Source organism: Microtus pennsylvanicus, chromosome 5 (genome assembly GCF_037038515.1).
Source record: "Microtus pennsylvanicus isolate mMicPen1 chromosome 5, mMicPen1.hap1, whole genome shotgun sequence".
NCBI lineage: Eukaryota > Metazoa > Chordata > Mammalia > Rodentia > Cricetidae > Microtus > Microtus pennsylvanicus.
The window spans coordinates 80,955,187-80,968,458 of NC_134583.1; the positions used below are offsets into that span (position 1 = coordinate 80,955,187).

The following is a 13,272-nucleotide window of genomic DNA, read 5'->3' on the forward strand; positions in this document are numbered from 1 at the left end:
TCTTTTTGTGCGTCCTTGCAAAGGCTCTGTACTTGTCTGTCAGCCTGCCTCAGAAGTGGCACTGCCCAAACACAGGCAGCTGTCCAGTAGCACAGCTCTATGTCTGGCCTGAGCTCCTATCTGCCTGGCCTGTGGCACCAAGTGCCTGGATGCTCACATTTCGCAGCTTTCACTCCCAGGAACCATGTTTCTCCCGGAGTTGGGGTTGGGAGGGTAAGTATTTACTCTGCACAGGATCTGCCCTGCTGTGACTGCAGCACTGAGCGTGATGATGTGGAGCATTGCCCACTTCTTGCCCAGGCACTTCTGCCCTTCCCGTAGTCGTCTTTGCCCCATCTGTGCAGGAGGAGCACCATGGAAGCCATTGTCATCTTGGTGCCGTGATGAGTGGTTTTACCTCCTGGATCTTGGAAGGATCCAGGGTTCCTTCACCCTGAGGCTCACACACCAAATTCCATGTAGCCCCAAAGCAGCAATAACCAAAATGCCAAGAACTGTGGAATGGACATTTGGAGTATAAGCAAACACCTTCAGGCCCTGAGAACAAATCCACAATCAAAGCGTGCATGAGCCATCCCACGTGAATTGGCCCCTTTGAGGTCCTGTATGCACTTCACTACCAGCCACACCTGCTGAGGCACTGAGCTCGGCATCCTCCACCTTCGGCAGGATCTGCTGATGCATTTCTGTCCCGTGTGCACTTTGCCTAATACAAAGATTAATTTAGAAAGGGCAGTTTAAGTGCTATGCAGACCAGAATCTTTACTCAGGGAACACTGAATGGGAAGAGCTCCACCCTCATCAGTGGACAGACTTGGCATAAGATCGGTATTTTTAAATGACACGTATGTTTATAACATGGATGTTTCACCTCCAGTAACTTCAGCATTGGAAGTAGCATTGGTCACATTTGCCAAAAATCCAGAAATCGGACTTATATCTGTGACTTAGAACCCAGTCAGGGAGCAAAGAGGCCATGGGACTGGTCTGTCACTGGGTCCTGGTTGCACAAAGTCTGTGCATGCAACTTGGGACAGTCGGTGAACCAGTGGACAGAAAAGCCATGCCTGCAAGCTGTGGTCACCTGAGATCCAGTATGAGCAAGCTGTTCCTGACGCCATTGCAAAGGGAACCAGGGCAGGCTCCAGCCTCACCTCCAGCCTCCAGGACACTTGTGGCACCTCAGCAGCTAGGATCTACTTAGGCACTTCATTGCTCAGAATCCTTGTGCTCTGTTCATTTTCTTTGGCTCTATCTCACATGTTCCTCCCTTTTCAGACATTTTGGTAGCAGCTAGTATCTTTGCAACCTAGTGTCTGCTCATTGCGTCTAGGTCTCGGTGCATGTAGATGTTTCCCCCAATGAAATTCCTTCTGTGATACACGTGCCAGGGCTAAGTAGCCCTTGATGCCAGTGCCTTTGATGTGCTGTGTAACCAACATCAAAAGCAGTGTGGGGACTGAGAACAGGTGACCTTTTGCCAGGTGAAAGCAGAGAGGCTCCCTGCCTGGCAAAATGGGGTTCAACCCTTCCACTCTCCCTATTCTGAGGATAGCCTCAATACTACCTAATGACCTTCTTGTGCTTATTTTCCTATGGCCCAATAAGGGCCAAGAATTGAAGCAAAGGCATGAGTTACACTGGTTTCCTCTCCCCACCACCCTAGGCCTGCACTGTAGGACTCTCAAACACAACAGGCTTTGTGCTTCCCACAGTGTGGTCATGGGGGCCATGGCAACACTATCCAAGCCTAGCCCGCCCAGGTCTTGAGCCTAGCCTTGTCACCAGAGCCAGGCAGGCTGCAAGCAAACAGCCAGCAAAGGGCCGCTGCCCACATCCTGACCAAGTTCGAGGGGCGAAGAGAAAGGGAGGCAGCGTGGAGGCAGCACAGGTGGGCAATTGTTAATTTTATCAGCACTGCAATTAATTATGACGATTATTCCCGGAGCTGTATGGAGCCAAGATAGGCAGGTTTGCCCTGCCTCCCACCCCTTTTGGGTTTGCTTCCAGATAAGTCTGCATGCACAGCTCTGCTTGCATTAATCATCTACATGCGGCCACATCCAGGCCTTGCACTCAGCTGAGCAGCCCCTTGCCCCTGAACAGAAGATGGAATTAATGACTCCATACCCAGTGTTGACCTCTCCAGGCCTTCCTGGACCAGAACTTCCTGTATTTTGGATGTTGTAGAGCACCTCAGGCTATGGAGCTGAGGGCACTCCCCCTCAACTTCCGCCAGCAGCAGAGTTTGCCTTGAGTCCAAGGCAACAGGGACCCCTCCCTAGGACTTGTTAAATGTAGACAGTATTGGGGGATACAGGGAGCATCAATCCCTGTATTTCCCACTGTTCTCTTCTATAACTCAGGGAGTCTGGTTTGGCTAATCAGTGACCACCTGCAGATCCTATCCCTGGTGGCATAAGGGTTTTTCCTTGCCTCCCGCCTGTTCTGGCTTTGGAGGTCTACAAGCTCTCAGGCTATTCACTGACTACATCTGTCTACAGACTCACTGGCAGGTCACCTGTCATGTCCAAACCCAGACCTCAGTGTTTCCACTGGACCTGGTCCTGGGCCAGCAGTAAAACATCCAGCAAGGTCTCCAGGACAACAGGGTCTCCAAAGATGGTGACCTGTGCTTAACAACCGTGTCAGGGCTGATGTCAGACATGAGATGATGACTTCTAAGAGCATGCTAAGTACACGGCAGGGTAATGAACACTTGTGATCCCAACACTTGGGAGGGAGAGGCAGGAGTTCAAGGTCATTCTTGACTACACAGTTTAAGGGAAGCCTGGGATACAGGGGACCCTGCCTCAAAAAACAAACAAAAACTAAGAGGGCCAGTGAAATGACCAAGCAGGTAAGAGCACTGACTGCCAAGCCTGGTGACCTGAATTCAGTTCCCAGGACCTGCATGATAGAAGGAGAGGACCAACTCCCACAAGTTGTCCTCTGGCCTAAACACACACACCGTTGCATATGTCCCATGTTAATAAATGTAGTTTTAGTTTTTATTTTAAACCGATAGCATGCTCTGTTCAATCCTGTTTCCAAGTTGGCACCTCCCAGCGATCCTTTTCAAGTTGGGCCTCACTGGGCTACTGTTGGGCATTTAGCTGAACACTGGACCTCCCATCTGAAGACAGTATCAAGGCCAACAATGGCAGTAGGCACAAACAAAGGCACTCTGCCTGCTGAGGTCTCACTCCTGAAACCACATAGCCCCTGTAGAAGAGCCAGCTGGCCAGCACCCTGCCAGACCACGGGAATGGCCAGTGAGCGAGTATTCTGTTTCCATGGAGACTCCATTGCAGTGCATGTGCAAGTCTGAAAGGGGTCTTGAGTTAGGGTGCCCAGCACCTGGTCAAAGCAACCAGCTTCCTGTTCTAACAAAGTCACAAGAGGATTGAACCACACAGCCCTGTGGTTTTCCCAGCCCCACTCTGACTGGGCCCTCGCTTTTCTCACTTTAGCCTTTACCACACTGGTTATATTCACTGCGAAGCTTTCTCCCTGTGAAAGAGACTGTCATGTCTGTTCACCATCATGGAAGCCAGAAAGGCCATGTGGTCCCATCTTGCAGTTTACAACTCTGCTCGGGGTGGCCCTGTTAACATGTGTGTGCTCACAGTGAGATGTCCCTTCTGACTCAGCCTGTATCTTGTGCGTGGACTGAGGAGCATTTGAACAAGGTCATTGTCACTGTGATGTACAGAAATGGGATTGGCCATTGGCCTTTTGTTCTTCCTGAAAATGAAAGTATGGGAAATTTTACATTCTTTAAAATGATAATGTTATGTGCAGGAATTACATAGACTTTGTTTTTAGCCTAATTTGAGGTAAATTTAATCTGGTAAATAGAAGACAAGGGTCATAAGTCATGGTTTCTATGAAGGATACATGCTTCATGCATCATCTGCCAGTTTTAGGTGGTTGAGGTCCAGAGATATTAGCTTCCCAGCTTCCTTAGGGTAGTGGGAGTGGGTCCAGGCCTGCTGGTGGCATGAGCCCCTTCCCACAGGCACCAGGTGGTAAGCAGCCTGACAGCCACAGACTGGAAAGCCAGTCACATTCTTAGCTGAAGTCAACAGGAGTACTGGAGCATAAGCCTGGTGCTCTGGAACTGACATGAGAAAACACGTTGCACTCTGAAAGACAGTCTTTATGGTCTGAAAACCATATAGAGTGTGGATATGCAAACACCTGGGCCAGCCAAATTCTGGGCAAGGCGCTCCCTTTGTCAGTTCTACATGGAATTCATTCTGCAGCACAGTCCAGCATGTGTGCCCATGTGTTGTAGAGTTATTGTTTTGCAGCTATGGTAAATTGGTAGGTCCCCTGGGTGGCAGGTACAGGATGCAGGTGTCCACTTCACATGGCTCAGGCTGGGAGTGTGAGGTCTCTGTGTGAGTAATGGGTATATAGGAACCAGCCAGCCAGCCCCATGCAATCTGTAGGTATATGCAGGGAGAACTAAGTTTGATGGGGACACTTGAGTTTCAAGTTTGGCTTCATATTCTAGAAACCTCACTGTGTGCATTCTTTCCTGGATAGCAACACACCCTTCCCTTCATAACTTGGATGATTTCTGGGACCAGAGTGCGGTTGACGCTTTGTTCCTTTGTCTCCACAGCTACCCGTACAGCGAGGACTCCAGCCAGGGAGAGCAGTATATGAACACAAGATGCCCTGCATGGTGTGACCGAATCCTCATGTCCCTGTCTGCCAAGGAGCTGGTCCTTAAGGTAGGAGGGAGCCCTGAGCTGGCCATGGAGAAGGACTGCACAGTCTGGGGACACGAGTAGAGCACCTAGGCCCCTGTAGGCACCGCTGTCATCTTAGTAGATGTCTAAGACAGCAGAGTCTAGCCATAGTTTATTGTATGGTGTTCTGTAGGGTTCGCAGGAACACTTACAGGTTATATAAAGCAAACAAGTTGCCTTTGGCTCAGCAGGATTAGGATGAAGGGGTAATGTGCTCAAGTCACAGATAGGGAGGGTTTCCAGATTTCCTATTATTTTTACTTCCCATATTTTATACGTATATTGCATGTTTTGAAAAGTACCAATATCTGAATTAGCTCACAGCCCCACCCATGTAAATCTAATAGTGAAAAGGGCAAACTCATGCAGGGACAGCAGTTGGAGGCTGAGTGTGTGCAGAGCCACAGTCAGACCAAGGTGTGGGCCCTTGGTGAGGAGGAAGTGAGAGGAGGACCTACAGTGAACTGGGGCATTTGTGTTCTGCTGCTCCGTCCCTACTGCTGGAGTCCTGTGCTGGGGAGGGAGGATTCGTACCTTTGCTGTGCTGCTGGATTGCACTGTAGTCCCCATGAGCTGCCACTGGCTATCCCCGTGCCAAACATCCACATACACACTTTTGGTCCTCCCCCAGCTTGTGGGATAGGCCTGCCATCCTCTACCTGAGTGAGGATGCTGGTCTTTGCTGTGTAGCCACTGTCACCCAGGTCCCAGGCTTTTCACCACTCCTGTGTTCCAGAACACAATGGGTGCAGCTGGTGTTCAGGCCTTGGCCATAGAGAGGAGTTTGCAGGCAGGTATGCCGAAACCAAGGATGGTGGCCAGAAGCCTCTTGGATCTGCAGCAGCCTTAGCACACAGCCCTACCTTCTAGCCTCATGGGCAGGTCCTGTGCCCCAATATGCCCTCTCTGTGGAAAGCCCACTCGGCAACCCAAAGCTACATTATCTCTGACCTAGGCCTTTTCATTTGCTCCCTTGAGCCAATGAGCACAAGAATTAGGCATGCAGTAGAGTCCCCCAGTTTTCCACAGCCTCAGCCTCTCCATGGGACTGGGGTGGACAAAAGAAACTGATGTCATCCACCGAGAAAACATAAGATCATAAAAAGTGCACCTTGTGGTAGTAAGGTCCCTAAGATAAGTGCACTTTGGTTAGTGACCGGAAGGCTGCCAGGAACCTGTGAGGTCAGGCAGCGCCCTGCATGCACACCTTCTGGAGGGGAAGGCAGCCATGGAGCTTGTTTACGTGTGCTCACATCTCCGGTCTCCAGAGCCACATTGGCAGAACCAGCTCTGCCCTTTATCTAAGCTGAGAATAAAGCCTTTAGGAGAGTTTCCTCCTGCGGGGGCTGGAGTCCCTGGGGCTCACAGTGAGGCACCTCCAGAGTGCCTCAGGCCGCCTCCCGGTACAATCCATCATGCCATGCGCTGGTGCCCTCATCATGTTCTGTTCTGCCTCCTGAGTCCTAAACCACCAGGCGGCATGGTGGCTGGGAGCCTCGGTGACGGATGCTCAGTGAGGTGTGCCTGTGTCCTGTCTGAGCCCCTCTGTAATTTGTTTATCTGTCCAAAGATTATGCAGCTGAAAACCCACGATTTTATGCTGCCTTTGTAAATTACCATGCAGCATTTGATGGATGTTCCTCCACTTCCGAGGAGTCGGCCACATGCTCCTGAAAGATGGGCAAGTGCTCATGCATGCGGTGCTGAAGGTTATGTTTTCATACTTTCTGGCAGGCGATCGTGCCGGAGAGTAAATCTGACCTTAAGCTTCCTACTGCATTAAAGATAAGTCAGTTTTAACTTTATCGTTGTAGATGCTTCAGCTGCAGGTATAAAACTCCAGCCTGGTCAGAGTTGACTGACTGATTAGCATTGACAAAACCTCTGCCTTCCAACCCAAAGCCAAGGGTCTGCCAGGAAGTACAGGGAGCAGTCCATTAATATGCGTACGTGGCCTGCGCTAGGTTAATAAAGCAGGCTTTCAGAAGCAAGTGTAAATAGGGAAAATGGGAAACAGATGAGCTACTCAGATAAGGACACACCCTTAGGAAGGAAGCTCCTAGTGGCACTGTTGCAGGGCTATGGACTGTGTGCCTGCCAGTGGACAGGCAGAGGAGACCTGGGGTGTCCCAACCATAGGCTGACCAGCCACCCCTCTCCTCTAGAGGCAGGGTTCCTCTCAGCAGAAGAGCCAGCCACATAGCCAGCCAGCCTAGCCCCACCCCCACCCCGCCCCGCCAAAGCCTTCTTGCAACAGCCCCTCCTCTCCTAGCCCAAGGATACCCAAAAGCCCCTGCCTGTCCCCTCCTGGAAGGACTGCACATTGCCTCAGCCTTCTTACATCCTTTCTCTCTGTTTGCTTCCAGTCAGAGAGCGAGGAGAAAGTTGCCACATACGACCACATCGGGCCTAATGTCTGCATGGGAGACCACAAGGTGATGTGTGCAGTGTGCCGCTGAGGTTCATGGGCTGAACCCCTGTGGGTGGGTAGTGTGTGGGTATCATATCATTTCCTTTTGTCTGACTTTACCAAGCAAGCAACCTGAGTTAATTTCATTTTAATAAAATACCAAAGGATGCGTGGATGAGTAAGCAGAAGACATGATCATAACAGAAGATAATCTCACTGTGTGGGAAACATCATGTCAGCTGGTTATGATTGAAGGCTGCTTCTTGAGTATACTTTGGGGTTGTGTTCCTGGCCTTCCTATGCTGGGCTCACTCCTGTCAGAGTGAGGTTACAGACCAGGTGTGTCTCACAGACCAGGTGTGTGTGCATTGACCACCTGCACAGATTTCCCATGCATGGCTGCCCTGAACCCAGAGTAGCCCACCACCCCAGTGGCATGAGACCAGGTGACAAATCTTAGCCAAATTAGACAAGTCCACATCCTCCATATCTAAGGGCTCTGAGGGAGGGACACTGCATACCCTGGTCACAGGTGCATACATCCTTCTGCATTTGGAACTTACTTCACAGTCCCTTACACTGATTCCTCTCTAGAACCCAGAGAGTTTGTGTGGGTCCTTTCATGGCCCAGCTCTTAGCTCCCAGGTCCAGGCTGTCTCAATCCCTGCTTCATATACACGGACTGCCTTCATCTCCTCTAGACTGAGTTCCAGAAGCTCAGGAGACATGGGGCCCAGAGTCTGGGAACGGTGGGCGGCAAGCTGTGCATGCTGACATCCCCCTTTTCTCCCACTGCAGCCGGTGTTCCTGGCCTTCCGAATCGCACCTGGGGCAGGTAAACCTCACGCCCATGTGCACAAGTGTTGTGTCGTGCAGTGACGTGGTGGTAAATATGGCTCCTCCTTGCTCTCTTTTCTGCAGCTTTCCTGGTGTGTTTGATTCTTTAACAAATTACTAATTCCACTTCAGGGAAGAGGTGCCAGCGCCATGAGAGGATCCTCGAGAGACCTCCCTGTAGCAGTGTATCGAACTCATCCTCCTAACAGCTGCATCGGAACCCGCCCAAGCATCACCTGCTAGACGGCCGGCCCCACACTTCGCTTCAGCCTCCGGACCTCCGGAAAGCCTCACATACCTCACTGTCGTGTCTGTCACGTGACATTGTAGACATATTGGGTTTAATCAAGCCACAGTCCTATTGCCAAAACTCTAACAGACAGCCGAGCGCCTGTATTTTAGACTTCACAGTTTTCCATTTTTAATGATTGTCTGTGGAGGAAGCTTCTCCATTTAGAGCCCCAGGTGTCCAGCGTCCCTCTCTGCCAGGAGGAGTGTGCCGGGCATTAGCCCAGGCAGCAAGGCTGCCGTGTGTGCTCAAGCCCGAGGCCCCGAGGTCTGACTCTACTGCCATGTTCCATGGCGTCTGAATCACACTGCAGCTGCTTTCCATTTTTATATATATAAATACATATAAATATATACTTTTTAAAAATAATTTATAAATCTTACCAAAACTTATGCTGAATATACTTTCCAGTATGAGTGCACGAGTGTCCTAAGCAGGCAGAACCGCAGTCTAGTTGAACGGCGGCGGCGAGTCCATCCGCAGTCAGCAGGTTCCTGAGACAGGGCCTAGCGAGTGCCCAGGGCAGAGGGTTCCTGCGGCATGCCTGCACTAGCAGCTTGTCACTCTCCTGCCTTTTTCTGTGTAATACTGAATGTGAAGTTTATAGCTAGCCTGGGTGTACCTTTTAAGAATTTTGTAAACCGTTTTGTCTGTCTTTTGTTACCGTTTTATGGTGCCAAGTATCCTACATTAAAACCATAATCTCGTGGGAGAATTAGAAGTAGCCTCGTCCACTTCCCACAGATCGCTTCTAGCATGGGCTGTGTGTAAACGTGGCAGAGAAGCGATGGGTGATGCTGGGCACAGCCTGTTGCCCTTACTCGCACCCAGCACTGAGTACCACGGAAGGCGCCTGCGGAGCCTGCTGAGGAAACACAGCGTGCTTTTATTGATTTACTTCTGAACACTACAGTTCCTGGATGGGGCGGAGGCGCGAGTTAATGTCGGTTTCCCTAGAAATCACCGAAAGCCGGCCTGTGTCCTTGATGCCAGGGTCGGGTCTGTGACTGCCATGGTCGCTGCTTGCCAATGTGCCATGTCCGCAGCGGTTGTCTGTGGGTTCCAGCTGTGGGTCCTTCCTCTGAAGGCCTCTGGAAGTGACTGCTCGGTTCCTAAGCAATAAAATTGATCATGGTGAAATAGTTCCTGTGACCTGTCTCTTGCTTCACTCTCCCGTGGCTTTGACATGCTAAGTGCCAAAGCGGTCTCCTTTGTACCCTGTTTGCTCTGGCCCATTCTCATTCTGGGAATCTCAGTGTCCCCTTCTGCCACAGGGCACCAAGCCCTCGGAAAAATCACCTCATACTTTTTACTGTAGTGTAAAAAGCCTGGTCCCTCACTAATTCAAATGGAATTATACAAATGGGTTTTTTTTTTTTTGCTTTGAACAAAACCTGCAACAAAATTGCTCTGCTCTGAACTTTGGTCGAGAAGCAACACAGAAACAACACACTGCCCCAAGTAAGAAAACAAAATCTTTGCATTCCTTTTAAAGAAAGCCAGTGGATCGAAAGAAGCATTTGACTTTAGTTGATGGAGCCACAGCACAAAAGGCAAAACAAAACATTAGCTTCTCGTGATTCTAATAAATATCTTTTAAATGCAGTGCAATAGAAATCTTGTCGTGAATAGCTCCTGTTGAAATTACACAATCGACGATCCGTGCATTAAAAGGTGCAGTTGTGCAGGGCGGAGAGAACCAAAGCTGAACGTGGGGTATTCATCCCCCCCCCCCCCCCCCGTACAGAGAGAGAATTGTAACCCTGAAAGGGTCTACCGCGGAGGGAAGCCAGGCTCTTCCCTGGCTGGGCACGAGCTGCTTTACATACTAGCTCAGGTAGGAGTGACAGTAAGCTGGCTGCTAGTCAGGAGTGACCCTCGCTAAGGGCCCTCAGAAACCAGTGGCAGGTGTCAGGGCGGCTAAAACAGGCTGAAGGCTTTGAGCTGCGTGGGCGGGCAGGGATTCTCACCATCTCTGCAGCCCTGCTTAAAGCCACGCTTTCTCCCAATTAGTCTCTGTTAAGACCGATAGCCTGGGGCCCAGCGGAGCGCAGAGCCTCAGGCCTTATTACCGGCAGCTGGACTTCAGTAAGTACTTAAATTTAAAACATTTAGAATTCTGGCTAAATGGGATAATCATTATGAAATACTTGTGATAGAACGCAGCCCACAGGTGGGGTCTTTGAAGCAGAGCTGATTTTGGCCCGAACCAGGACAAGGGCACTGAAAAACAGGCACACTCATTGCCCCAGCTTGCACAAAAAGAAAAAAAAATTAAAGAGTAGCGCGAGGGCGCCAGCTGCTTGCGATGCGGGCAAGCCTTGCTGGACTTTGGGGCCCCCTTCAAGTATGGTTGAATGCCTGTCCCAACTTCATCCATTTGAGTCAGCATTGAACATCTCTAGTAGGGGTGCAGCGGATGCCATACTTCTGGCACAGGAAATAGAAATCATACCTGCTTTGGGGTCTCTTCCACCGAGTTCCCTGCTGGTCCGGCTCGTTCAAGCACTGAGCTGCCGTGTCCTTCCCTTCCCGGAGCAACGAAAACTGCCTTTGCTTGGCCTGGGCTCCAGACGCTCAAGTCTCACCAGGTCCATTCTCCTGTAAACTGCCATCACTGTGCGCTCTGGGACCATCACCATGCGCTCAGCCTCTGAACCCAAGGTGCACACGGGCCCCGGGTCGTCATCAAGGACTGTCGTGCCCTGGCCCTGCACCAGGCCCTGGCGCCCACATGGGGAACAGGTGGGGTCCGGAGGGTCCTGCCGCCTGCCCGCCCGCTGGCGCCAGCTCCGTAAGGAAGAAACACGATGTGCAGCCTTGGGAGCCACAACTCCGACGGGGACGTGTTAAATAATTTATTGATTATACAAAGTGACCGGCCCAAACCCCGCACTCCGCACCTCACGCCGAGGCCGCGCCAATGTCCGCTTTATAACTTATTCTGTAAAAATATATATATACACACTGCGGCTGGGCGGCTGGCGTCGGGGCATGCCGCGCGCCCCCGTTCCCGGGTTCTCTGGCCTGGCCGCATCCTCACAAGGCGTCCCCCGCGCTGCCACCGCACGGGCTAACCAGGGCCAAGTTCGAGGGTTTGTGCTTTTTGAGTAGCCGCGTGATCTTCTCGTCGTCGGAGTTGGGGTCCAGGGGCCGGTTGTACTCGTCATCGTCCTCCGCATCTGAGCCACCCACCTTTAGCTTCTCGGCATCGGAGTCCTGCTTCTTTTTAGCCGACGCCATCTCTGCCGCGTGTCGCTTGCGCCACTTGGTCCGCCGATTCTGGAACCATACCTGGGGGGTTGGGGAGGGACCATGAGGCAGGCACCGAGGCTCGCCAAATCAACCAGCACTCCGGACCCGCCTGGCACCAGCGCTTTCCGCGGTCAGGCCGCAGAAGAACGGCCGCTCTCCCGCCGTTCGCAGGACACGGGCTCCTGGCCCCGCCACAATACTGCTGGACCCCGGCCCATTCGAGCTCACCTTCACCTGGCTCTCGGTCATTCCCAGAGAGTAGGCAAGCCGCGCGCGCTCTGGGCCTGCCAGGTACTTGGTCTGCTCGAAAGTCTTCTCCAGCGCGAAGATCTGCTGGCCCGAGAACGTCGGCCGCGAGTGTTTCTTCTTGCCATCCTTGTCCAGGACCCCTCCGGCTTGGGCTGCGAAGAAGAGCGGATGAGCGCCGTCCACGGCCCGCGCCCAGCCCCGCTCCTCACCGCAACCCGCGCGGGTCACTTACCCGAGCCGGTTAGGCGCGGGTCCCTCCAGGGAGAGCCCTGCACCACTCCGGGCCAGAAGATGGGCGGGCGCCCAGGCAACTCCGCCAGCGGCTTGGGGTAGCCCCGTGCCACGGCTGCTGCGGGCCCGAAGTAGACACCTGCTGACGAGGCGAGCCCGTTGAGGCGGGGCAGACCTCCCAGAAGGCCGCCACCCGTTGCACCCACCGGCCGCCCCAGGATGTCGCTGATGCCGTGAGGAGTGCCTAGAGGCAACTGCGCACCAAGGCTGCTTAGGGTGGGCGCTTTGAAGCCCGCCGGACCCTGCAGCGCGTAGGGGAACAACGACGTCTTCATCTCAGCCATGTTGTGCAGCGCAGCCAGAGGCGCGCTGCTCAGCACGAACGCGCCCGGGCGGTTAGCGTCCATGGGCGCCGCCGCCGCCGACCCGGGCTCCCATCCGGGCCCCGCTGCCACCGCCCGCGCCCTCCGACTCGGGAAGTTTGAGCGCAGCGCCGACGGGCGCCGGCTGCACTGGGACGCGTGGAACGCGTTCAGACGGAAGCCGACGGCCCCCGCGGGAAAGCAGGAGGACCGACGGCTGCAGCGCGGAATGGACAGCGGACAGAAAGAAGGCAGAGATACTAGGATCGGCGGCGGCGGCTGCTCCGGGGCAGGTCGGAGCAGCGCCGCACAGGACCGACGCACTGATAACCGCGGGGCCTGGGCGCGGCGCGCGCGCTGATTGGCTGTAGGCACTGGAGAACAAGCCATTGGCCAACGTCCCGCCCGTCTGCGCGCGCCCCCGCCAGCCGTGCACTCCATGAAGGGCCCATTAGCGCGGCAGGTGCCTCCGGGGCTGTAAATTTGCCCCCTGATTTATCTCCCCAGAGATGAAATAAATCCCGTTGGATGGGAGTTTAGTTAGGCAAAGGTTTTAATGAGAAAATCAGGAAAAAATACGAGAACATATTTTATCAACCTAAAGAATGTAGATTTCAAGATCCACTCTGCAAGCTCAGTACGCCCAGCTGAGGGAAAAGCCTGGGAGGGCTGGATGCCACAGGTCTACGGGGCTCCATCCTGGACCAGAGCCCAAGCCCGATACTGCAATTTCTTAGCCTCCCCAACTTGTGGTGGTGCCAACTGGAGTGAACTTGTGGGTATCACTTTCCTGAACGCAAAGGGTGGAGTCTAGTGACCAAATAGTTATATTTGGCTCTCTCAGATCTACCAAAATTTGCCAACTGACATTGGCTC

At 52.8% G+C, this 13,272-nt stretch overlaps 2 protein-coding genes across 3 annotated transcripts in view; one reads left to right on the plus strand and one right to left on the minus strand.

Moving 5' to 3' along the window:
* The window catches only part of Inpp5a (inositol polyphosphate-5-phosphatase A), a 196,409-nt gene extending 186,968 nt beyond the window's left edge, over nucleotides 1-9,441 (plus strand). Inside the window, exons 13-16 of one of the 2 annotated variants that reach the window (XM_075972662.1) lie at nucleotides 4,634-4,745; nucleotides 7,130-7,198; nucleotides 7,972-8,008; nucleotides 8,143-9,441. In XM_075972662.1, the coding sequence (XP_075828777.1) occupies nucleotides 4,634-4,745; nucleotides 7,130-7,198; nucleotides 7,972-8,008; nucleotides 8,143-8,216 (292 nt within the window). In that variant the 3' untranslated portion in view covers nucleotides 8,217-9,441. Of the gene's footprint in view, nucleotides 1-4,633; nucleotides 4,746-7,129; nucleotides 7,199-7,971; nucleotides 8,060-8,142 lie in introns of both variants that reach the window. The other variant, XM_075972663.1, reaches the window with a different exon arrangement.
* On the minus strand, nucleotides 9,279-12,685 carry Nkx6-2 (NK6 homeobox 2). The gene is made up of 4 exons (XM_075972664.1): nucleotides 12,036-12,685; nucleotides 11,783-11,955; nucleotides 10,755-11,593; nucleotides 9,279-9,411 (listed from the first exon to the last, which is right to left on the minus strand). Exons 1-3 carry the CDS (start codon nucleotides 12,439-12,441, stop codon nucleotides 11,339-11,341), a joined length of 834 nt encoding a protein of 277 aa, XP_075828779.1. The 5' UTR covers nucleotides 12,442-12,685; the 3' UTR covers nucleotides 9,279-9,411; nucleotides 10,755-11,338.
* Between the last annotated feature and the right edge of the window lie 587 nt (nucleotides 12,686-13,272).

Bases quoted from the DNA above. Each gene is read 5' to 3' on its own strand.
- Nkx6-2 (XM_075972664.1), bottom strand. From the start codon at position 12,441: ATGGACGCTAACCGCCCGGGCGCGTTCGTGCTGAGCAGCGCGCCTCTG. The intron at 11,956-12,035 runs GTAAGTGACCCG...TCTTCTTCGCAG, and splicing joins CCCGCGCCTAACCGGCTCGG to CCCAAGCCGGAGGGGTCCTG. The intron at 11,594-11,782 runs GTGAGCTCGAAT...CCAACCCCCCAG, and splicing joins TGACCGAGAGCCAGGTGAAG to GTATGGTTCCAGAATCGGCG.